At 39.8% G+C, this 24,734-nt stretch overlaps 1 protein-coding gene across 18 annotated transcripts in view; it reads right to left on the reverse strand.

Moving 5' to 3' along the window:
• Nucleotides 1-24,734, reverse strand: part of CC2D2A (coiled-coil and C2 domain containing 2A) — a 124,296-nt gene that overhangs the window by 38,652 nt on the left and 60,910 nt on the right. For all 18 annotated transcript variants that reach the window (XR_011502312.1, XM_044767808.2, XM_070506204.1 and 15 more), the window contains 7 exons: nt 23,934-24,111; nt 11,854-12,010; nt 7,808-7,955; nt 5,763-5,901; nt 3,632-3,835; nt 2,004-2,096; nt 1,013-1,104 (listed from right to left, as the gene is read on the reverse strand). Coding sequence is in view for 17 of the 18 variants with exons in the window: in XM_044767808.2 (XP_044623743.2) it covers nt 1,013-1,104; nt 2,004-2,096; nt 3,632-3,835; nt 5,763-5,901; nt 7,808-7,955; nt 11,854-12,010; nt 23,934-24,111 (1,011 nt within the window). In the remaining variant the exon portion in view is untranslated. The remainder of the gene's footprint in view (nt 1-1,012; nt 1,105-2,003; nt 2,097-3,631; nt 3,836-5,762; nt 5,902-7,807; nt 7,956-11,853; nt 12,011-23,933; nt 24,112-24,734) is intronic.

The raw sequence follows: 24,734 nt of genomic DNA on the forward strand, positions 1-24,734 counted from the left end.
TAGTTTAAAGGTAAGAATGAACCAAAATTAAAAGAAGAAAGAACATACCCTGAGCCTTCAGAACTTAATGCAGAAAGTAAAGCAGAAAAAAGAAAAAGAAAGAAAAGAAATGGAAAAACAGCATGAAAAATCGTCATCTATTATAAGTATAATTTTCATGACTGAACAAAACATTCAGTGACTGGATTCTGGGCCTGGAATAAAGAAAGAGAGTTTGCATGAATTTATGTGGGCACAGCCTCCTTTCTGTACATGGCAAAGCCAAAGAAAGAGGGTAGCACAGTTTTTGGTCTCCTTCCCAACTTGGTGGTGAAGAGGAAGTACATGCACAGGAAATAGCCTTTTTTAGGAGATCAAGAGATTTAATCACAGAAGTTAATGGACTACACAAGACCACCAATATAGAAAGTTATCTTTCATCTTTTATGCATCCAAGTTATGCATCCAAGTTGAGACAATTTGAGGATTATTCTAAATGACAGGGAGACAATCAAGCAAATACAGTCAATTCCCAACTTCTCTGTAAATACCCATTTTCCCCGCTGCCCTTACCCCTCATCAGACACACAGAATCTCTCTGCCTCCCAGCCGTGCTGCGGGAACCAGGCCTCCCCTTGCCACCCAGAACCTGAGTGCACTAGTCCTCAGCCACCCCCACTGTCCAGTGAAGGAAGAGTAAGGGAAAGTAGGCATTGGGAGATGATGAAAGCAGAAGTATGTGCAGGAGGGAAATTAGTTTGACTGGAATGAGAAAATGGCAGAGGCTGGTGGAGTTGACCTGGAAAGAGTGGGATCTATGGAGTGTGATGGAGAGGATCTCCTGTGACTTGTTCTAACAGAAACCCCTCAACTAATGTAATCATTAGGCGACAATCAGGTTTTACCTGTTTCCAGCATTATTAGGACCCAAATGCATACCATACAATGATAAAAATCTTGTATTTACATGAAAATTTTAATATGATACAGTAAAAATAATATTTATAAGAAATAGCAAAAGGTTTGTTTTTACCTGATGTTGGGAACTTCTTCTTCTACTATCAAATCAGCAAGAAGAAAATGGTGTTTTGCAATTAGGAAACGATTTATCACCGATTCTCTAACCTGGGGAAAGAAATAAGTTTTATTTAAAATGTTCTTGTTCTAAGAACTTCACAGTTCACCGCCCTAATGTCACCTCAACTCAGTCCTCCTTATTTTGCCCCACAGCACTGATCTCTTCCTACTGTAAATCATCCGGCTTTCCTCACTTGTGTAAGCTCCCTAAAGGCAGAGGGTTTTCTGTTTTTTTTTTTTTTTTTTTTCACAGCTGTATTCTCTGGACCTGGAAAAGTTCCTGTCACGTAAGATAGTAAAATTTTGCTGAAGGAATGAATTAACAATTATAAAACATAGGACCAGTCTCTAAGAACACACATTTCATAACTGATTCTTAAGTTCTTCCCCTATTCACACTGATTTACTGGTTAATTATTCTTTAAATAGAAGACCTCTTAAATGTCATAAATCGTTTTTTTATACATGAGCCACAGGGCAGATCAACTGGATGGGAAAAATGTACTGTAGTCACTGTAGCATTTCTTACAAGTGAAATTTATTGAAGGAAGGAAGGGAGGGAGGGAGAACAAAAAGGTATTTCAACTTTTTGGTGAATAGGGGTGGTTAGTATGTGATTTATAAAACTTTTTTATTGCAAAGATGATATGATGCAAACATTCAAATATTAGAAAAATCAGGACTTAGAAACTGAGTCCCTTGTAATCATACCTCATGTAAGATAACCACTGATAGTAAACTGAGATACATCCTAGTGTTTTCATATGTTCAAATGATGAAGATAGCTGGTAATTTCATGTCTGTGATTATGAGAAAATAAGTCTATAGGGGTTAAGTGACTTTTAAGTATCGCATAGGTACTTAAAAAAATAGAGACCCTCCTTCCCCAGTCTTAGGATGCTGGCTATTTTTCCCTCATGAGGACTGTTTAAAATGATTTTCCTTACCTGCTGGAGGTACTTGGCTACTATGGCCCTATGGGTATCAATGTGGTCCTTGGTTTCAATTACATTTCTGTCTCGTAATCGTTTCTCATAATCCTAAAGTTAAAAAGGAATAATTTTATGATTTTATATACTGTCTCACATTCCTCTTGAGATTAGAGAATTATTTATCATGTTGCTTAAGTCGTAAATGATGGTTCTAAATGTTTCTTCCACTTTTCTCAACTTTTGGTTCAGAACTGACCTTTGATACAGTATCCAGGATTCAGAGTCAGTTGATTGAACTACCTTATAAGTAGAAGAGAAATACGTAGAATAATTATAAGCTAAAATGTTCATGCAGGAAGAAATAGAGGCCACAGAGACAACAGAGAGAGTTGCTATAGTTCAAGATGCTACATTCAACCAAGCAACTTAGCCAAAGCCTCTGATTAATTTTTGCCTTTTCTATGTTAAGTAAAGCAATTACAAAAATTTAGCATCTGGCTGCAGCTGACTTAGATCACCTACTTAGAGGAGAGTAGTGGGTATTTTTGGTTTTCTCTGCTTAGGCCACTCACTGCACTTTCCTCTCTTTTTCTATCAATAAAATTCCATGTGGGCTTCGGGGAGCTGCGTTTTCTCCTTCAGTGCTTCTCTGATCACAGCTGAATGCCCAGGGTGGCCCATAACCCAGGCTGGATGACTCAAGAGCTGTTCCCCAAATTTTTAAACTTGGGACAAGAGGACACATCTCTCTCTCCTGGCTAAAGCTACTAGATGTGAACTTGGATGATGATGGTGACCATGCAGCCAAGTAGAGAAATCTGTCCAAAATGGGGGAAGATGAAGCCACCATACCAAGGGAAGCCCAGACAGGATGGAGAATTCAGGCCCCGGATCCAGTGTCCTTGAGGCACAGATGAATTCCTGCCACTCACACGTCTTAGATATTTAACCCTATTGTGGGATTTTATCATCCAATAAACTCCCCTTGGTGCCTGAGGTAGTTCAAATTGGGTTTTTATCACTTACAATCACAAGTCCAAACTAATACAAAGAAAAACCAAGTAACTAAAAATATACTCCAAGAGTAGTTTCTGCATGAAAAATCATGCTGGTATTAATTTCTCACGGCTCTCCATTTACCTCATCAAACACAAACCCATCTGTCTGGCTTTTGCTGGCCTGCCCCACCTACACAAGCATATTAATTCCTCCTCCCTCAAGCCTTTGTGTATCCTGCTGCCCCTGCCCAGGATGCACCCCCACCCCCACCCATAGTCCCCTTCTTCCTTCCTGCCCCACCCACCCAAGGCTGCCCCAATTCCATCCAGTTTGCCCTGTAGTACTGAATTGAAGAGGCATTGAATTCCTGACTAAGGCAGGGTAATTTGCCATATTAACACTTGAAATATTTTTCAACCCTACAATTTAATTTTTCTTAGTTTATATGTCATTATATCGAGGCAAAGAGATTATTTAAACATTGAATTTAAGAAAAATAATGGAAAGGTTATGTTAAGTGCTGTAAAAGAGAAACCAATATGCTACTAGGAACCTAACAAGAAAAACAAAATACATATGCAATAGTAGCAAACGGCACAGCAAATATTTATTATTCTGTTAACGCCTCTATAGCAACTTCTTACCTGGAATACCTTTTCCATAATTTCTCGGTCATATACTGGAATTTGCTTATAATTTCGGAATTCTGGCACCTCTTGGCTTCTAAGACGAAGAAGCCTGAATCGTTTGGATCTATTTAATTCCTCATCTGAAACAAAGTTAAATTCCTGTTGTAGCTGTTCCAGTCGAAAGAAATCAGGGACATAGGACTCACCACTGGTTGCAACCTATGAAAAACAGAAAATGCAAAACTCTAGATGATGGAAAGATTTCCTCCAAAGAAACCTAGCACTGGAATGGAATGGAAGTTTAACAGTTTTAGGCTGAAAGACTTGAAACATCCTGCATTTCATTTTAAGACAAAATACATTAAAATATCATAATAATGAGGAAGATCCTATTATATTCATTTAGTAGCTATAAAAAGTACCACAAATCATTTTTACAAAGAAATAAAAATTATGAGGTTCATTTTTGGTATGCCTTCTCCCCTAATGGATGTTATGAAAATATACAGACTGAAAAATGAGAGATTTATATCAGTGTATTAGTAGGTGCCTACTGCAAATAAGATTACTCATATACACAGTGTATATGAAATCAAATATATATATATATTTGAAGAATATTTTCAAATATAACTTTTTACTATTTTTATGCACATATGTAGATAAAGGCCTCAGGGTCAGCTGATCAGCTCCACTTGGCTCCATGGCCATGCTCTTCTGTCTCTGAACAGTACCTCATGGCCTTAGTCATTGAGAAAAGTGAGCCAGAGATGGATCCGGGCAAACCCCCAGTGCCCCTGTACAATGTCACAGAAAGGATGCCTTCAGTGCCACTGAGAGGCTGAGCAGGTGTGGGCTGCACTCTGCCCAGGTGTCTGCTTGCCCCTCTGCTGGGTGCTTGCTAGGTGTAGCTCCCTGCTGGGCAGACAGAAAGCCAGGGAGCAGAGATTTGCTGGGGCTTTGTGATGGGAAAGTTGATCTTGTTGCAAAAATCCTGGTTCATAACAAGAGACAAGTCAGGAAGGCAATCCCTGTGTTTTGTCCTTTTATGGGAAGACAAATATTTAAAAAGAAAAACATGAAGGTGACATGTGTACTATATTATTGCTGATTTAAAGATAGTAATTGAAATTTGAAAACTGTACATGGAATGGAATACACTTTAAGTAATATGGTCTATTCTTTCTGATATTTCTCTTATCCACACTAAGAAGTATCATGTTGGAAGGAGAGTCTATAAAGACAAAATTCAGAATAAACCAAAGCTCGCTTTGGGACTTAGAAAGACCAGGAGAGAAATGAAAATTTTCATCCTGGTTATACTTACTCTACTAATGAACTCATACTAATAAACATGACCATAGAATGTGTTGCTATGGTCACTTTCCAGATCATGTACTTGTATATTATGTTTTTGTGAGAATTATGAACTTGGGAGTAAAAGCAATTGTATTTGATACCAAGAAAAAACATTTACTGACTAATGTTCCATTTTATTTAGAAAGTCGCTAAAGAAGTTTTTGAATGTTATGATAGATACAAGCAATTTATCTCATAAATGCTTAAGTGGAACCTAATATAATCTAATTAATCATCAAAGGAGAAAACAAACAAAACCACCAATTCTTAAAATGCCCTGTCAGTCCTTCAAGGTGTAATGGAATGAGGATGTGCTCTGAAATCAGACCAACTTGGATCCGAGTCCTTACTAGCTGCTTGACCTTGAGCAAGTAACTCTGAGTATCTGAACTCAGTTTCCTCTCTATTTAAGGGGCAAAATAAAACCTTTCTTTAAGGGTTTTACAGAGGTTAGAGATAAGAGTAACAACAACAACAAGAGCTAATATTTACTGTATACTGATTGTGTACCCAGCTAAGTGTTGATATGCAGCAGCTCACTTCCTCATGACAAAACTATGAGGGCATCACAGGGCTGGGAAGCATGAGTGCTTGCCTTGATCACACAGCCAGGTAGGTGCAAAGCTGGAATTTAAATGTGCTATTCAACCCAGCATTCATGTTCTTAAACACTATCGTGTAGGAGAATATAGTGTAAAGAAAATGTGTGTAAAGGGAGGAGACATTTCTATTATTGTCACACCAAGTTGAGAAATAGTGTGTGTGCACATTTCTCCTGCCACTTTACCAAGATTAGCTGCATCAAAGGGGCATTGTTGGGATCATTTGGGTCAAGCTTGGACTCTGCTGCCCACTTGGCCAACTTTTTCATGTCTGTCAGTCCCGAAGTGCCAATAGATGAGATGGCATCTGCTCTCTTCAAAGCACTGCAAAAAAAAGTTGATTCCATGAGACCAACTTTATCACAGAGGAGTTTGCCTCATGACCACAAAATCTCAGGGACGGCATTGCTTAAGGAGGCTGTTATTATCTATGAGAGAAAATCTGATCATAAGGAAGGACTTTTGCCATTTTTCTTTACTTCATGATTACTATTAAATGTTATAAGGATAATAAAGAAGTATGAATGGTAGGAGAAAATATTTGAAACCACACATCTGATAAGGGATTAATATCCAAAATCTATAAGGAACCCATACAACTCAATAGCAATAAAACAAATAATCTGATGAAAAATGGGCAAAGAATCTGAATAGACGTTTTTCCAAAAAAGACATACAAATGGACAACAGCTACATGAAAAAGGGCTTAACATCACTAATCATCAGGGAAATGCAAATCAAAACCACAATGAGATATCACCTCACACCTTTTGTAGTGGCTATCATCAAAAAGACAAGAGATAACAAGTGTTAGCAAGGATGTGAAGAAAAGGGAACCCTTGTACACTGTTGGTGGGAGTGCAGATTGGTGCAAACACTATGGAAAACAGTATGGAGATTCCTCAAAAAATTAAAAATAGAACTACCATATGATCCAGTATATATATCCAAAGGAAACAAAATCACTATCCTGAAGAGATATCTGCACTCCCATGTTTATTGCAGCATTATTTACAATAGCCAAGACATGGAAACAGCCTAAGTGTCCATCAGTGGATGAATGGATAAAGAAAATGTGGTATATGTGTATACACACATGATGGAATATTTTGTTGTTAGTGCCATCGAGTTAACTCTGACTCCTAGTGACTCTGTGTAGAGCAGAGTGGAACCTGCCCAGTCTTTTTGCGCCATCCTTTCATCTTTTGGTGCTATATCAGACAATGCTCCCCTGCTATTCGTAGGGTTTTCATGGCCAATTTTTTCAGAAGTGAGTAGCCAGGTCCTTCTTCCTCGTCTTTTCTTAGTCTGGATGCTTGCACAGTCCAGACTGCCTGGAGAGGCACAATCACAAAGAGAGAGCACCACATGGGGGAAACTGGTGAGGCTTAGAGTCCTTTCTTCTGTTGTGAATAGGAACCCAAGGACCTAGCCATCAAGGAAGAGGATGAGAACAGGGACTTTCATATAACCAGAAGGTTCTACACCAGTCATCATTAGCAACGAACCTTTACTGAGGGCTAAATATATACAACTATGAGCTATGTACTCCCCCACCTGTGAAACACGGAAAAGAATACTTTGCAGAGTCACTGTGACCATTAAATAAGGTAAAGTGCTTGTGCTGTACCTTAACACTGATAAATACCAAATATTTTTTAGGCTATTAATATTTTAATTTTTACCTTAAGAATGATAAAAAACCCTGAAAATACTGGCACCTGACAATAAAAGGAAAGAATGAAATTTGTAAGCTTTTCTCCCCATTGTATATCATTAATCGAATCAATTAATCAATATAATTATGTTAGTTAAATATTAATATAATCAATATACTAATATATGATCAATTATATAATATAATTATATTATTTTTATATTAATTAATATATAACTTTATATATTAATGTATAATTTTTTTAATATTTGGAAAGGTTTTTTTTTTAAAGATTGGTACCTCAGCTAACATCTGTTGCCAATCTTTGTCTTTTTCTTCTTCTTCTTCTCCCCAAAGTCCCCATACATAGCTGTATATTCTAGTTGTGAGTCCTCTAGTTGTGCAATGTGGGACGCTGCCTCAGCACGGCTTGATGAGTGGTGCCGTGTTAGTGCCCAGGCTCCAAACCGGTAAAACCCCGGACCACTGAAGCAGAACATGTGAACTTAACCACTGGCCATGGGTTATAATTAACACTGACATTGCTCATCAACTTGTTCTAGCACACATTACCTCCTAAATCCAATGTTCTGCTGCGATAATGGAGGAATTAAAGGTATCCCATTTTCTCCAATAGCCCATGACACACTGTTGGACACTTTTCCCGAGGTCATTAGGGTCAGTTGATTACTACCATCAGCTTCAAAGGAGAAGGGCACTCCTAGGGAAACACCAGATTAAACAAGATATTGTTTAGAAAGAGGGAGAGAGCCCAGTCCTGGTAAGAAAGCAGACAGTAGACAAATGGAATAGAGTAGGTGGGGGTGGCGGGGATGGAACACATAATTTCAATCAACATCACTGAACTTCTTCTGGCTATGATGCTCGGAATCGGCTACTTGACTCTATCTCTGACAGCAGAGTATAGACATGATAATGAATGCTGCACTCTGGGACCATCTGTGTGCATATTCTGGCTCTGCCACTTAACAGCTGTGTGACTGTGGACAAATTACTTAAATTCTCTGAGCCTTAGTTTCCTACTGTATAAAATAGGGATAATCATAGTACCTCCTTCAAAGAATTATTGTGAAGACATTCATTCATTTATTCATTCATTCAATAGATGTTATTTGAGCTTCTCCTTCATACCAGTCACTATTCTAGTCACTGAAGATAGATAGCAGTAAAGAAACAAAACTGATAGGAATCTGCGTTCTCATGAAGTTTATATTTGGGTAGGGGAGACAGACAGTAAATAAGATAAATAAGAAAACATGCATGGTAGGTTAGAGAGTGATAAGTGCGAAGGAGAAACATAAATTAGGGAAGGTATATAGAAAATGAGTGTTTTGGGGGGTGTGGAGGGGTTGAACTTTGTGATGGAGTGGCCAGGGGAGGCTCCATGAGAGAGGACTTTTCTTTTTTTTTTTTGAGGAAGCTTAGCCCTGAGCTAACTGAGCTAACTGCTGCCAATCCTCCTCTTGTTTCTGAGGAAGACCGGCCCTGAGCTAACATCTGTGCCCATCCTCCTCCACTTTATATGTGGGACACACCACAGCATGGCGTGCCAAGTGGTGCCAAGTCCGCATCTGGGATCTGAACCGGCGAACCCCAGGCCGCCAAAGTGGAACATGTGCACTTAACTGCTGTGCCACCGGGCTGGCCCCGAGAAAGGACTTTTGAATAAAGGCATGAAGAAAGTAAGGAAGTGAGACCTGGAGATATCTTGGGAAAGAGCATTCTTGGTAGAAGGAACAAAAGTGCAGGCACCCTCAGGTGGGAGTGTGCCCGGAGTGAGGAATAGCGAGTTGAGTGAGGTCATACTTCACAGCACTCAGACAGTGCCTGGCAAATAGTGACCACTCAACAAACGTTTGCTAAAGCTAAGCTATTGTGGTGACAGTAAAGCCTCACTAATTGGAAATTAGTGGTAAAACATCTCAGGGCAGTGTGTTTAATCAACTAAAGGAAGAAAGATTTTCAAGCACTAAATATAGCAACTTCACACTCCGAGGTTCTGGTTAATATTATTGGCACAAAACAATACCACTATTACACTGTAATAGCATCTTTGTGTTTTTCAAAGATCTTTCCTTCATATTGAACATACCATCTTGATCTTCAAAATAACCCTATCAGACATGAAAGGAGGTATTATTAGATCCATTTTATAAATGAGGAAGGTGATATTCAAAGAGGTTACATGATTAGTAGGGTCACACAGCTTGTCAGTACCAGAGCTGGAACTAAAGCCTAGGTCTCCAGAGGTTTAGACTGGTGATTGGATTTGAGCCTCAAAGAATTCTTGAAGATAAATTTTCAGATGTGAGCTCACGATAAAAAGTCACCAGACAAATGAGGAAACAAGCCATCATGAGCAAGAAGAAACAGAATCAGACCAACAAGTAGATAGGTATTGGAATGATCAGAAAGAGAATAGTAAAAAAATATTTTTAATACATTTAAAAAATAAATGAAGTAATGAATGAATAAAAGAAATGATTAAGTCTGAGAAAAGGACAAAAAGTTATCAGACCTGACTAGATTGATTGGAAAAGAACTAAATAGAATTTCTAGAGGTGAAAAACACAATAACTGAAATGAGAAATGCAATGATGAATGTCAAAGATTAGGCACAGCCAAAGAGTGAATTTATGACTTGGAAGACAGATTTAAAGAAATTACACAGAATGTAGCAGTGAAAGAAAAATATATCAATTATATTAAAGAGAGGTTAAAAAATATGGTGAACATAGTGAGAAGGTCCATCATATATTTAATCAGAATTGTAGAAGGAAATCCCTGATTTCAAAATATACTATAAAGCTGTAGTAACCAAAACAGCATGATACTGGCACAAAAACAGAGACACAGATCAATGGAACAGAATTGAGAGCCCAGAAAAGAAACCACACATCTATGGACAGGTAGTTTTCAACAAGGGAGCCAACAACATACAATAGAGAAAGGAAAGTCTCTTCAATAAATGGTTTTGGGAAAACTGGACAGCCACATGCAAAAGAATGAAAGTATACCATTATCTTACACCATAGATAAAAATTAACTCAAAATGAATTAAAGACTTGAATGTAAGACCTGAAACCATGAAACTTCTAGAAGAGAGCACAGGCAGTACACTCTTCAACATCGGTCTTAGCAGCATATTTTCCAGCACCATGTCTGAATGGGCAAGGAAAACAGTAGAAAAAATAAACAAATGGGACTACATCAAACTAAAAAGCTTCTGCACAACAAAGGAAAGTATCAGCAAAACGAAAAGACAACCTAAGAATTGGGAGAAGATATTTGCAAACTATATATCTGATAAGAGGTTAATTTCTAAAATATATAAAGAACTTATATATCTCAACAACAAAAAAAACTAACAACCTAATTAAAAACAAGGCAAAAGATCCGAACAGACATTTCTCCAAAGAAGATACACAGACAGCCAACTGGCACACGAAAAGATGTTCAACATCACTACTTATCAGGGAAATGCAAATCAAAACTACAATGAGATATCACCTCACTCTCGTCAGAATGGCTATAATTAAGAAGACAGGAAACAATAAGTGTTGGAGAGGATGTGGAGAAAAGGGAACTCCCATATACTGCTGTTGGGAGTGCAAACTGGTGCAGCCACTATGGAAAACAGTATGGAGAGTCCTCAAAAAATTAAGACTAGAACTACCATACAGTCCGGCTATTCCACTGCTGCATATTTATCTAAAGAACATGAAAACATGGATGCTTAAAGATATACGCACTCCTATGCTCATTGCAGCATTATTCACAATAGCCAAGACTTGGAAACAAGTTGCCCATCAAGGGATGAATGGATAAAGACGATGTGGTATATATACATACAATTGAATACTACTCAGCAATAAAAAAAGATGAAATCTGGCCATTTGTGACAATATGGATGGATCTTGAGAGTATTATGCTAAGTGAAATAAGTCAGAAGGAGAAAGTCAAATACTGTATGATCTCACTCATAAATAGAAGATAAACAACAACAAACAAACACATAGAGGCAGAGGTGATTAGGCACATGTGTGTGGTGATGGATTGTAATTAGTCTTGATGGTGAACATGATGTAATTTACACAGGAATCAAAATATAATGATGTACACCTGAAATTTATGTAGTGTTATAAACCAATGTTACTGCAATAACAAAAGTTTAAAAAAAGAATTGTGGAAGGAGAAGAGAGAGAATATTGATTAATAATCTCCCTATTGTAATTATCTCAAACTTTTCAGCCTTAGAAATAATAGCATGATGTACATTTTTTTATCCACAAACTTTATCCTAATTTTAAATTATTTTCTTAGGAAAGATTCCTAGAAGTAGAATTAAAGCATCAAAGATATCCTAAAAGTCATTAATTTATACAGCCAAACTACTTTATACTTGCATAGTTATATGAATTTACTGGCCATCAGTGGTATACAAAAAATGACTTTGCAAAAAATTATATGTCATTATTTTAATTTGAATTTCTGATAGCAATTTTATAATTATCTGGCTGTCTGAGAAGTGAAAAAAAAGATATGTTTAAATCTGACAGTGAAACTATGAACCATTGAGGATAATTAGCTTTCCATACCACTTCCAACTCCCTCGTGGTCCAGTGTCACATGCTGGTTACTGCTAAACTCTACTTCTTCAAGGGGAGCCCTTCCAGTGACAACAGTAGTTTCAGGAATAGGCAGAAACACTTCTGCTAGCAAGGTTGTCCCACTGTGTCCCACTGTTTCATATACCTGAAATTGAGGAAGAGAAACAGCCAAATAAAAACAAATAATTAGTCCATTTATCTGTGCTAGTCACTGTTCCAGCCCAGAGGGCCCATCTCAGAGTGCAAAGTTGAGTCGTGTTACTATAGTCCCCATGGAGACTAGATTACACTCTATTTGTGGCTAAATTGTTAACACCCTGTCCTCTTGCTTAACCTAATCTGCTGGGATAGAGAGGTTAATCGGAGTAGCAGGCTACTACAGTTGTTTCCATTTCAGGTAAATACACAGCTTACCTGGAGAATGGGCTTCCTCCTTTTCGTGGTTCAGGTTATTTCAGAGAGAAACGCCAGCAGGTGAAATGGATGAGATAATATGGACATACCACTATACAGTTTATTATCTGCGCCAACCTCAAGGTCAAGAAGGGAAGCACCATACCTAGAATACTCTAGAGTATCAGATTCAAATCTACTATTTAGTAAATCTCTCAAATTCTTCCTTTCAAGACCTCCTTTTATTTGTTAGCTATTGAAACCCTACCCAGCAACTTCTCAGACCTTCTCCCAAGATGGAGTCAACTAGACCACCTGCAATTCTGATACTAATTACTGTGGTGTGTCTCATTATCATGCCATCACCATGAGGTGAAGGACCTCCTGCAATCTTAGATTACGAATATAAAATCCAGCCTCAGTAGGACAGTATGCTCCATTTGATCAAGTTTTCCCCTGAATTTTTGGATCATTTCACTTTTGTAGTAAGTAGATGACAAAATATTCCAGAGCACTGCTGGCTTCTTTTCTGCGTTTTATTCTTTCTCTCCATGAGGTCTCTCTGGCTGTTACACATTTCTCTACAATGCTGATTTTATTCACTCTATCTCTGCTAATTAAATCTTCATATTTTTCTTTTTATGCAACAGAGTCCCCCTCTGATTAATGTTTTCCACTTACCACTTGAATGCACAAGACGCATACAAAGATGACATTATAGATCCTTTCCACCCACCCTCCCTTACAGGGCGTATGATATAAATTCTTTTCCGAAAGTGAGGATGAATTTGTGCCGGGCTGCCGTCCCGGCCTCATCTCCCTGGTATCCACCAGTTCACATTTGCAAGATGGCTGACTGAAGTTGGAAGGGCTACTGGGCAAAGACAAAGGCAAAATCTGCATAGGAACTGAACTCTGCTCCCCAGACTGAATTAATATCACCGTGAGCTATTCTAACAGGCTGGGTGCATTGGGAAACCTGTGATCGTTCAGGGCTTGTCTGTGCTCAGTGGCCAAGTCTGCCTAATTCAGGGGCTCAGCAAGAAGCCCAGGAGGGGCATACTGAAGCCTCACTCTCCAAATTCATCTTTATCAGTCAAAAGGTGATATTTTGATCTATATTAAAAAATCTTTTATGAAAAATTTCAAACATTAATAATCCTAGAAGAAGAATATACCATGGACCCATCACCTAGCTTCAACTACCATTAAGTTATGGCCAGTCTGGTTTCATCTATACTCTCAACCCTTCCCCTCTCCACAATATCTTGCACCTAAGCATCATTTCGTTTGTAAATATTTCAATATGTATCTTTAAAAGATAAAGATATAAAAAAGCGTAATTATAGTACTATTATCACAGTAATTCCTTAATAATGTCAAATATCAGTAAGTTTCAAATTTCCTTTTAAAAAGTCTCAAAAAATGACTGTAATACTTTGAATCAGGATCCAAATGTATTCTATACATTGCAATTGATCGATATGTCCCTCAAGCTTCCATTAATTTATAGTTGACCCCTCTCTTTTTATACTTTTTACACTTTTTCTCTATATTTTTATTGGTTCAGAACTGTAATGGAAAAAGGATCACCATTTATTGCCCACCCCAAACTCTCATAAGAGCCTAGAGTTTTATAATCTTACAGTTTACAGAGCACGTAGCAGATTGCTGTCTATTGCATAGGAGACCTTGGTTTGACCTTTTAAATTGTGGACTTATGATGGGCATGAAGTTTCAGTGTGAGAAAATGGTGGGTTTTCTTTCCCTTTTTAGATTTTTTATTTTTTGCCAAAATTTTAGTTCAGTGAGACATCCCCTTACATGAAACCCTCTAGTGGCTTTAGGTGTGTTATCTTGTCTAATGATACTGGTTTGGTGAAGGATGGTTTGTAGTGAAGATTAAGCAAGATAACAGACCAAACAATTCTAGATGATGGAGTTGAAGCTCAAAGAGGAGAAGAAACTTCCCCCAATCACCCATGTGATGAGTCGCAATGCTGAGAATTCAATCCACAGTGTTTCACTTCAAAACCCATCCAGTTTTTGCTATGTCTTCCTCATGGGCCAGGGGAAATCAGAAAAGTGATTAAATGAATTAAAAATCCTTTTAAAGCCATAACCATGATCCATAAAATATAATTAGTTTAGACAATTTGGTGAGAAATAATGATTGAAAAAGAATTTAAAATCTGAATGAAAGAACAACAAAAAATGGAAGCACTGCAAAAACAATGGTTGTAATCACTTAAAGGACCACCTGAGCATATGCAATTGTGATCAAAAGACCACCGAGCTCTTCCTGTCTCAGACTTCTCGGTTGCCTAGAACTCCCAGGGGGTTGCTCTCTCTGCAAGGCAATGGTGCACTGTTCACTCCAGCCCAGGTGCTTTAACTCATGTAAGGTGCCCATGCTGCACTGGGCACCGAGTGAGTCATGCATCCCCGAAGCTGCCACAGGCCTACCAATACCCACTTATGTGCCACTGCTGTACCTCCTGTGGTTCCATATAGGAACACTTATCCATTCTATTGAAATTCCTTTGTTTATGCATCGTTTGTCTCACTGGATGGTGAGATTCCTGAGGGTAGGGATCTTGCCTGATTTCCCATTGAATGACCAGTACCTGCCATCTGGAAATTAATGTATTTAGAAGGGAGCATGTTAACTCTTAGAAGTAAGGCATTAGATGATAAATCTGTGGAACATAGTTTTCTCTTCTCTGAACAGCTGATAGACTTGGGTGTAGTATGGCTGTCAGATTTTTCTTTTCAGATTTTATTTTTTCTTTTTCTCCCCAAAGCACCTACCCTAGGTACATAGTTGTATATTTTTAGTTGTGGGTCCTTCTAGTTGTGGCATGTGGGATGCCACCTCAGCATGGCCTGATGAGTGGTGCCATGTCTGCACCCGGGATCCAAACTGGCGAAACCCTGGGCTGCTGAAGCAGAGCGCAGGAACTTAACCACTTGGCCACAGGGCAGACCCCTGGCTCTCAAATTTTTTCCTCTGTCTTATTTTACTCCCCACTTGACTGTCCTTCCTCTCACAGCCTGCAGAGGGCAGTGTGGTTAACAGGACAGGACAGCCTTGTGGTCCAACAGATTTGAGTCTGAAAATCTGACATAGCTGCTTACTTGCTGTGTGACCTTGGGCATGACTTTTTCTGCCTTTTTGCTCTCATTATAAAATGAGGATGTAACCCAAAGCCCAGCAGGAAGGCAGTGGTGAAGCTTAGCTGAGATGGATGAAAGGTCTCTTCTCTTCAATCTGAGCTCAATAAATACTTATTCTTCCTCTGGGCGTACAATTGACAATAAGCACACGCATTTTTAAAGTACTTTGCAGTTTACAAAGCTCTTTTATAAACATGACTACATTTCCCAAATAGCTCATTAAATCTTGTTGGTCAACTGATTTTAGTAAACTTTATGAAATAAGAATTTCTTTCTTTCTTTTTTCTTTTTTGCTTGAGGAAGATTGGCCCTGAGCTAACATCTGTACTAATCTTCCTCTATTTTTTTTTTTTTTTTTTTGTACGTGGGACACCACCACAGTGTGGTTGGTGACTGGAGTAGGTCTGCAGTGGGGATCTGAACCTGTGAACCTAGGCTGCTGAACAGAGCATGCAGAACTTTAACCACTCGGCCTTGGGGCTGGGCCCAAGAATTTCTTTTTTTTATTAAACTTATAAGATCTATCTTTTCAGGACTCCCTAACTTTTTTCAAGGAAGACATTAAGCTACTGATGATTTATAAGAATTTTACAGCGTATTCCATATTTGTAATTAAACCATCTATATTTCTGGGTACCCAAAAATAAGATGGCGAAAAAAGAACGATATTAAGGCTTAAATGCTTTAAAAAATAGCAGGAGTGAATAAAATCCTGACATTACTTTAAGTTAAGGGAACAGAAAGCATACCAATAGTCAGAAAATACCATTTATGATGGTAAAATGCTTCAGAAGGTGACATAAATGCAGTATTTAGTATTTCTTTAAACCTTTCCTGACCTTGCTTGTTTCTGTCTTCACTCCTCCTATGACTACAGAATTCCAAAGCACTCAAACTGGTACCCAGTGCAGCTAACTCAGGGTGTGAAACATATCTAAAAATAAGAACAAATCCAAATATTTTTCAGATACCCTACATCTTCTTCCGTAATAGAATCATCAAGTGTTTGTTTATTCAGCTGTACAGAACAAAGTTTCTATGTTATATGACTCCAGTGGCTTTGTAAAAACATCACTGTTAGACTTTAATAGTTCACCAAATATTTTATTGTGGAAGGACCACAAGAGTTTCTTCTGAGTTTGTTTTAGTTTTTATTCCTTGTGGGTGTGCCCTGTATTGGTCACCATTCTTAGTGACGACCCATAAACATGCAGTAATTGCATTAAGGGCATTTCTGGTGGATGTCAGTGGAGGGGTCCTTGTTCCCAGCCTCTGGAGCCACATTCCTGTCTAGTGTCACGAGAGGAACCGAATGGGGACTCTTGGTGCTGAGTCTGTGGGACAAAGGCAGTTATGAACTCTAGGGGAATGGAGGGTTTGCATATTGGGACTACTGTCTCAGAAGATAATTCTCTACTTTTTCTAATAAGGAAAAAATGGATTCCATCTGACAAAGCCAAAAAACATTCAAAAATTTTCCAAACTTTTCACCCTTCTCCTTAAAGGTAGCAGCAGTTCTATTTAATGCTAGGATAAAATGCTATTTTTAAAAATCAGAAAACGGGAACTTTCGGCTTTAAATAGGTATTTGCAAATGGCCTTCCATATAATTAAGTTTGAATTTTGTTTTCTTTCTAAGACAGGAGTTCTCAACCTCAGCACTATTGACATTTTGGGCTAGACGATTCTTTGTTGTGGCGAGTCGTCCTCTGCATCGCAGGGTGGAGCAGCATCCCGGGCCGTGACCCACTAGAGATGCCAGTAGCTTCCTACCGGTTGTGACAATCAACAATGTCTCCAGACATTGCCAGATATCGTCTGGGGGGCAAAGTTACCTCCACTTGAGAAGCACTGCTCTAAGCAAAATGAATGTTTGTGTTTGAAGGTGGAATGTTAATGGAGAATCATGACAGGAAATATAATTTGATTTACGTTCAACTGTTCAAAAATTCCTCTGTTATGTAAATAAAGCAAGGCAGCAGTGAATTCAGAATAGCGATTAGATCAACTGCTACCAAACTGGGACTATTTACAGAATTATTATGACTTCCTTGCATTTGGAATGTTGTTTGTTTTAACAACAACCCAGGGCAAATTTGCCTGCTGACAATATTTAGAATTGTGTAGGTAAGATGGACCTTAGAAATGTAGGGACATTAAGATAGATAAAAAATAATATTCCATCATGAAGTAAAGTTTACATTGCATGGTTTTAGATCCTGTTTCTCTGATTAAAAAACAAAACAAAACGCAGTTTCACCTCTTGCAGTTGGTAGTGCTGGATCCAGTACAAGTGGCGGCCTTGTTTCTCGGCTGCCTGTGACGCTGCTCACAGCCTGTTAGTCATCTCTTGGTTGGTGTCCCCATTTCTCTCAGTGTTGAATCAAACCTTTCCTACTCTTGTGCCCTCAGACTCCCTTCCTCCATTTAAAAAGTGGAGGGCACCTGGTGTGAACCCCTCACAGCCCTGCCCTCTGCCTCCTCCTCTGTGTCATCACTCCTGCCTCAAAGGACCTGCCTATCATGTCTTGATCCTACCCCTCCCAGTATCCCGTGGGGTCCAGTCCCTCTCCTCTCCCCCCACCACATTCCTTTTTATTTTCAAAGTTATCAATCTTTTCTGCACTGGCTGCTTCTTTCACGGCTGACAAACATCCTCAAATCAACCACACCCCAGAGTAAACCACGATCCCTCTTCAAAACCCGGACCCCTTTCTCTCCTTCCCTTCTCTGCCAGACCTCTGAGAGAGGAGGCTTCTCTGTTATCTTCATTTTCCCTCCCCTGTCCCATTGGATCTCAGTCACCAGGTCCTCATGTCATTTCCCCCCTTCAGTCTAATTGCTGTGTCAGGCACCACATCTAATTCTTCTTCCTGTTTCTTACAGTGCCTTGCAAAATGTGTACCTGCAATAAAACACTTGTTGGCCTGAATGTACAAACTACTGGGGGAAGGGGGGCAGTATAATGAGATGGATAAGAGAACAAGTTCTGGGGTCTGGGCTCTGGCTCTGCCACTTGCTGGCTGTGTGACCTCAGGCCAGTCACTGAACTTCTCCACATTTCAGTATAATGGGGATAATCATATAGCTGCCAGAGGACTGTTGTGAAGATTAAATGAGTTCATACACAAAAACTGGTGCCTGGCACACTGTAATTGTTTAATAACTTATCTTATACTAGATATTATTAAATATCAACACAACTCAGTACCTAGTGATGCCTATGTTGTTTTCTAAGATTTCTCCCACAGTAACTAGTCCTCAGAGTGCAGAGATATGTCAAACTTTGGACTTTGCTCTTCTTTACCATTATACCCAATTAATATGGCGAAATGAATGTGAAATTTACAGCCAAACAGACCTGGGTTTGAATTCTGCTCTGCCACTTGACTTGCTTTGTGTTATGAAGTTACTCAATACCTCTGAAACTTAGTTTTCCCATCTTTAAAATTGGGAGAGCAATAGTACCCATGGTTTTCTTTAGGATTATATGAGATAGCATATGTAAAGAACATGGTTCTGTAGTAGTCACTTAATAAATGTTATTTCCTAGAGATTTTCCCAGGACCCTGTCCAGTCCACACCCTCAGCTTCTTACATGTAGATGACTACATCTGTCATCACGTCGCCCTGTGCAATCCATTGTCCTTACAGCACCCTTCCCACCTGCTCTCAGCCACCTAGCTCCTCTCCTCTGCACACTGCAGGGTTCCCTAGTATCTACTCCCCTTGCCTACCAGCTAGGGTTGGCTTTCAACAATCTGACTCACTGTAATCCGATTACGTGAGTAGATAAGTAAGATATGTGTGAAAAAATATCAGCTTTGGACGTATGTCCACAAAGGACCAAAAACAACCACACAAGTGTGCTACTCAAGGGTTAACAAGGACACTTCTCCAAATAGGATTGTTTTTCCTACTCCCATAGCACTACGCAGCAATAAGCCAGAGAGATCAGGGGAGGCCCTGGGAAGAGAAACTCAAGTAATCGCCAACTAGGCAAAGGGAAAATTTCCCGATCTCAATCCACATACCAGCAAAATAAAAGCTCAACAGGACTGATTCATATGGAAAAATAATAATGGCAAGAAATGTAGAAGCCACCCAGCTGTATTAGACCACAGATGTTAGTTTTGGGGAGTCAAGCAGATGAAAGTGGGGTGACATATAGATGTGAGTGATAAACAAAGAAATGAAGATTATCATCACAAAGCTTTTTTACTTCTAAATTAAATTTCACTTTTGTGAAAGGCCAAGCATTTATTTTGGAAAGACCTCAGAAGTCAAGATTTTCAAGACTGTTCTGGAAGGACTCTGGCCCTGCTCCAACTCCTCTGTCACCTGAAGTCCAATCTCACGCTTGCCTTGGGACCAAATTTGATTCTACTTCTTTTTATTCTTTCAAGTCAAACTGTCATGAAGTCCTGTCAATTCCTTCTTTCAAGGCTGTAGTGTTGCTCTAAATAATCCCTTCCTCCCATTTCCACTGCCAGGCCCCTCACTGTACGCTTTTTGTGCCAGCCTCTGGAATTATCTTCTGCTGGTAGGACCGCCTTGGCATGCTTATCTCAAGCCTGCCCAGGAAGCACTGAGCCTTACGGTTCACAAGGAACCAAACATCACAATCGACACTATTCTCTGCAATGGTCCTTTACATCTGCACACTGCTGAGTGCTGTTCCTTTGTAGCTCTCTCTCTTTTCTCCCGGCTGGATTTAAAGCTCCGGAGACAGGGCCATGTGCACCTCTTTTTATACAGGACTTCTAATTCTCCACCACACTCCTGGCTCAGTATCAAACACTCAGCTGGCTCTTAACAATCAAACGGCAAACATTCATGGCTTGCCTGTTGATTCACCAAGTGATGCATTATAGTTTTGAGAATCTCAGAACTTTTTCTGAAATACATTAGGCTCTAAAGTTCAGAATTTGATAGCACTGGCTCAAACAGATGCATTTAAGGCGATTTTTCTTACCCTGTCTTACAATTGGCAGTAATTCTTGAAACTCTCTAACTAAAAACTTGCAATTATATGGAAAATTTCCAAAAGGCATAGTACTATTCCTCAAGAGTTGAAATACAATATCCCCTAAATTAATTTCATCTGTGACCACTACTCAATCATAAAAATTATGCTGTTAAGCCATTATGATATGTGATTTGATCAGTTATCAAATCTCTAGATAGCTTAAGAACTTAGCCAAGACTCCTTTAATTTGTAATTTTAAAAAGAAGATTACATGATTCAGCTCTTAGGGAGGGGTGGGGGTGGGGGTGGGGGGGCCTTCTCTCCCATCTTCCAGACTCTTCAGTGGGGTCTCCCCTTCCAGGGCTCCCTCTCCTTCCTGCCATATCATCCTCTGTTGCTCTCTCTCTCTCTTTGCTCTAGCTCTCTATCTGGTCTTCTCACATTAATCTTGGTCTTCTTTATATCAGCTTTTCCTCTGCAGGAGAGGAATGGGGAGGATGAGTTAAGGATGCCCCCTCCAACGAGGGGGCACACTCTGAATAACCAAAATCTTCGCTGTTCTGTGGATGTAGAATGAGAGAGACTCATATAGGGGCCCCCAGCAAACCCTCATTATTAAAGGCAGGTGACAGCAAAGCATCAAGCTGGCTTCTGGGTTTTGTGTTTATTTACTTTCTCCATCAGGTTTTATTCTTAATTGAGACAATTTTCTGTGTGCAGTGTCTTTTTTTAAACTGTAGCTTAAGCTCATGTGTTTAGGGCTAGGACTGAAGGATTCATGTAGGAAGCAGTGAAGACAGGGGGCTTCAGAACTAGCAGAGTGCAGCTCTTCCCTCAAGGCATTCAGATTTTAAATTTCCAAAGCCCATAACCATCCAAACAGAGGGGCACTCCCACCAGGCTCCTCGCTGCAGGGCATCCCTGGAAAGAAAGACCTCTCTTAATGAGCTGTCCGTGGTATAGAGAATGCTAGATTTTCTAATTTCAACATATCTGAAATAAGCTGTGTCATTTGATCCGTGGTGCGTTGTAGTTAAGTGGCGCAAATAATGGTGCATCTCACGGGGAGTGGCAATGAGATGAAAGCCAGACAGCAGGATCCCAGAGCCCCCTCAGACATCACTTTGCTAAGAGGACAGAGGAAGAGGAGTCTTCTGCTGGTCCAGGCAGTCAGGCTGAGCAGGGGCACCAGAGGATACTGGATGGAGAGTCAGTGTGACCTGAGTTCCTGAGAGCAGGGGTGTCAGGACTGGGTATGCCCACTGGCCATCCACCTGGAGATCACCAGCTCACCTTCCCAGTGCAGAGCTGGGTGACTCTCCACTCTCACCTTCAGGCACAGTCACCCCCATTTAATTCTCTGTATCCGTAAAGAGTTGTAAACCAAGGGGGGAAGATTAGAAATATAGAGATTATTTTCCCATGGATGATATTCAGAAAGGGAATTTTTAGGTTTAAGGAAGACTCAGGTTTTCACCAAACCTCCAAATCCAATCCTCTTTCTAACACCATCCTTTACTTAATAAATGTTCTTGCGTTCTCCTCACCCTTATTAAGTGTAAGTTTAGCAACAAAACAAGTTCTATTTTTTTCAGGTTTTAGCATATATAGACATTTTCTTAAAAATTAGATGGGGTTTCAAAGAATTGTTTGAGTGACTGGACTAAGCCAAGTTCTAAAATTACAAGAAAAACATTTTTGAATTGTGTGGATAGATATCAATGCTGTTATCAGTATGACAAAGGAGAGTCTTGAACTTGGTTCTTTGTAAATGAGGATCACCCTCTGCCCTCACCATCCCCAGGTCACAAATGAAAAGGTGTTGGACAAAGCTGTCAGTCTCTGGGAAAATCCAATCCAAGGTGGTTGACCTTCGGTGCCCACCTGACCCTTTCAGAGTCCCCATCCCATTTCTTAGCATCCCTAATCTCATCCCAGGCATTTCTACTGTGCTTCCTTCTCATTGTCAAAAGAACTCCCTATCTTAGCTCTCTCAAGCTTCCTCTACCAGTTTTAGACGCTTTTTAATTACTGAGGTCTAGGCAGGTGTTGATATTCAACATGTTGAACAATACACACGGCCAAATGCTAACCAATCAGAAGATACGTCAGCCATACAAGGGAACAGGGTCCTGGAAGCATTAGCCTCGTTCAGACAGACCCTTTAACTGGTCCATTGTGGGAAGGTCCAGATGATCTTGGAAATGGGGTCTATGTGGCCAGGGTGGCAGCTATTTACCATTCAGTACGGAAGTATTTAAATATTTTAATAATTATACAATTGTAATGGTACCTGCAGACTTAACATCAGTTACAACTAATAGGTAGTGGCTGCCTAGAGTACTGTGTTGAGAAAGATTCTGAAGTTATATCTGGGCTCAGTGGGGAAAAAAATGGCATAATCAATTATCATTTTTGGCAAGGGTGGTCAATGGGAATGAGAAATTTCTGCGTAAGTGGTGGATGAGGACTAGTGATTCTTCATGGGTGGTGGATGGCAAACAAAGGATGTGTACCACATGTTTGCAGCCGTGGGTAACAGGCCTGTTAGGATCATAAAAGAGAATTCTGTTGGCAGAAGAGAAGATTCACCATAAAAATAGCAAGGCTAAGACACTGTAGTGGTTTGAATAGTGTCCTCTAAAAATTGCTGCCCACCTGGAACCACAGAATGTGACCTTATTTGGAAATAGGGTCTTCATAGATGTGATTAGTATAAGGTTGAGATGAGCTCATACTGGATTAGGGTGGGCCCTAAATCCAAGGAGAGTATCCTTGTAAGAGACAAAAAAGGAGACACACAGAGACACAGAGAAAGCCATGTGAAAATGGAGACAGAGACTGGAGTTATGGTACCAAAGGCCAAGGAGCTCCAAGAGCCACCAGAATCTGGAAAAGGCAAGGAAGGATTCTCCTATAGAGACTTGGAGAGAGCATGGCCCTGCCCACACCTTGATTTCAGACTTCAGGGTCTCCAGAATTGGGAGAGAATAAATGTCTGTTGTTTTAAGCCACCAAAGTTGTGGTGCTTAGTTGTGGCAGCCCTAGGAAACTAAAACACAAATAAATATATTGCTAATCATGGGAATTAGGCTGGTGGGGAGATTTATTTATTTTAGGGAGGGATCCCAACACCTGTACCACCCTCCATCATAACCACTGTGGTTAACTGATTTCTCTGGTTTATTAGGCTAGGGTCCTAGTAGAGGGTGATAGTGGAATATTCCTTCAGTGAATGAACCAGAGACCTTCCTCCCTCATCCCCTACCCACCTCATCCCCTGACCCTGTCTCAAGGTAGAATCTTGAGCACTATGGCCAGTTACTCTGCCAACATTGTCAGAAGGTGAGTGGGGTTACAGATCTCCTGCCAAGACCATAAGAACAGACATGCCCAGGAGGAGCCTCACCTTCTGTTCCCCTTGAGGATCTATCAAGACACCATTGTAGCCAATGGATAATTTAAAACCATCTTGCACCTACGATGACCCAAAGATTCTTGTGACAGTGACTATAATTAAAATGCGTACCTGCAGTGTTAAACTCTCTGGCCAGTTGACTATCTGCAGATTGAAAATCTGTCCAAAGTGAACTCGGAAGTCAGCCCCGAGTGGCCGACTGTTGGTCCTGGACACTTCCTTGTCATTGAAGAGCACCTTCAAATACACCGAGCGCCTCTTGACATCCTCCCTTCGCAAAACCTCCACCCTGCAAAGGGAGACCGTTCGCATCTGGGATTAGTATGACTTTGCTAAGGGTAACGGGAGTGTTTGACCACCAGGCACTGAACAGAATGAGATGCATTGGAGGCGACTCTGCCAGTCACTGTAGCCCTCACTGAACCCAAATAGTAGCAGGTCTTACAGAGCTTAATATAATAATTCACTGTGATATGGAATAAGAGGCACGGAAAATGCCACAGGGAATTTGAGAGCCGTGGTCCAAGTGTTGTTCTACAGTTTCCTTAATTCTTTTCAAACAAGCCTTATGTTTGCATCCCAGAGTTTTAAGTATACAGAAATATATTATTTGTTAAATGGAGTAAATTCAAACCCTAAGGGATAGCGGTGACTTATATTTGGGTAGTACATTTTATCCTAAAAATATAACAGCATATTGTAGCAGTTAGGTCAACTCTGCTTCTCCAAGATCAAAGCTTTTTCTTAACACTTTTCAGTGGTGAGTGACTGCTCCCTGAATGCAGCAGATTAAGAAATATGCTTTATTTTTAAAGGTCATTTGAATCTCAATAAAAGGTGTCCTGGCAAGCATATCATTCTTATAGCTAGGAAGTAAAAAAAAAATCAAAACCTCCAAAGAGTGGTCTTTAA

Source organism: Equus asinus, chromosome 3 (genome assembly GCF_041296235.1).
Source record: "Equus asinus isolate D_3611 breed Donkey chromosome 3, EquAss-T2T_v2, whole genome shotgun sequence".
Lineage (NCBI taxonomy): Eukaryota > Metazoa > Chordata > Mammalia > Perissodactyla > Equidae > Equus > Equus asinus.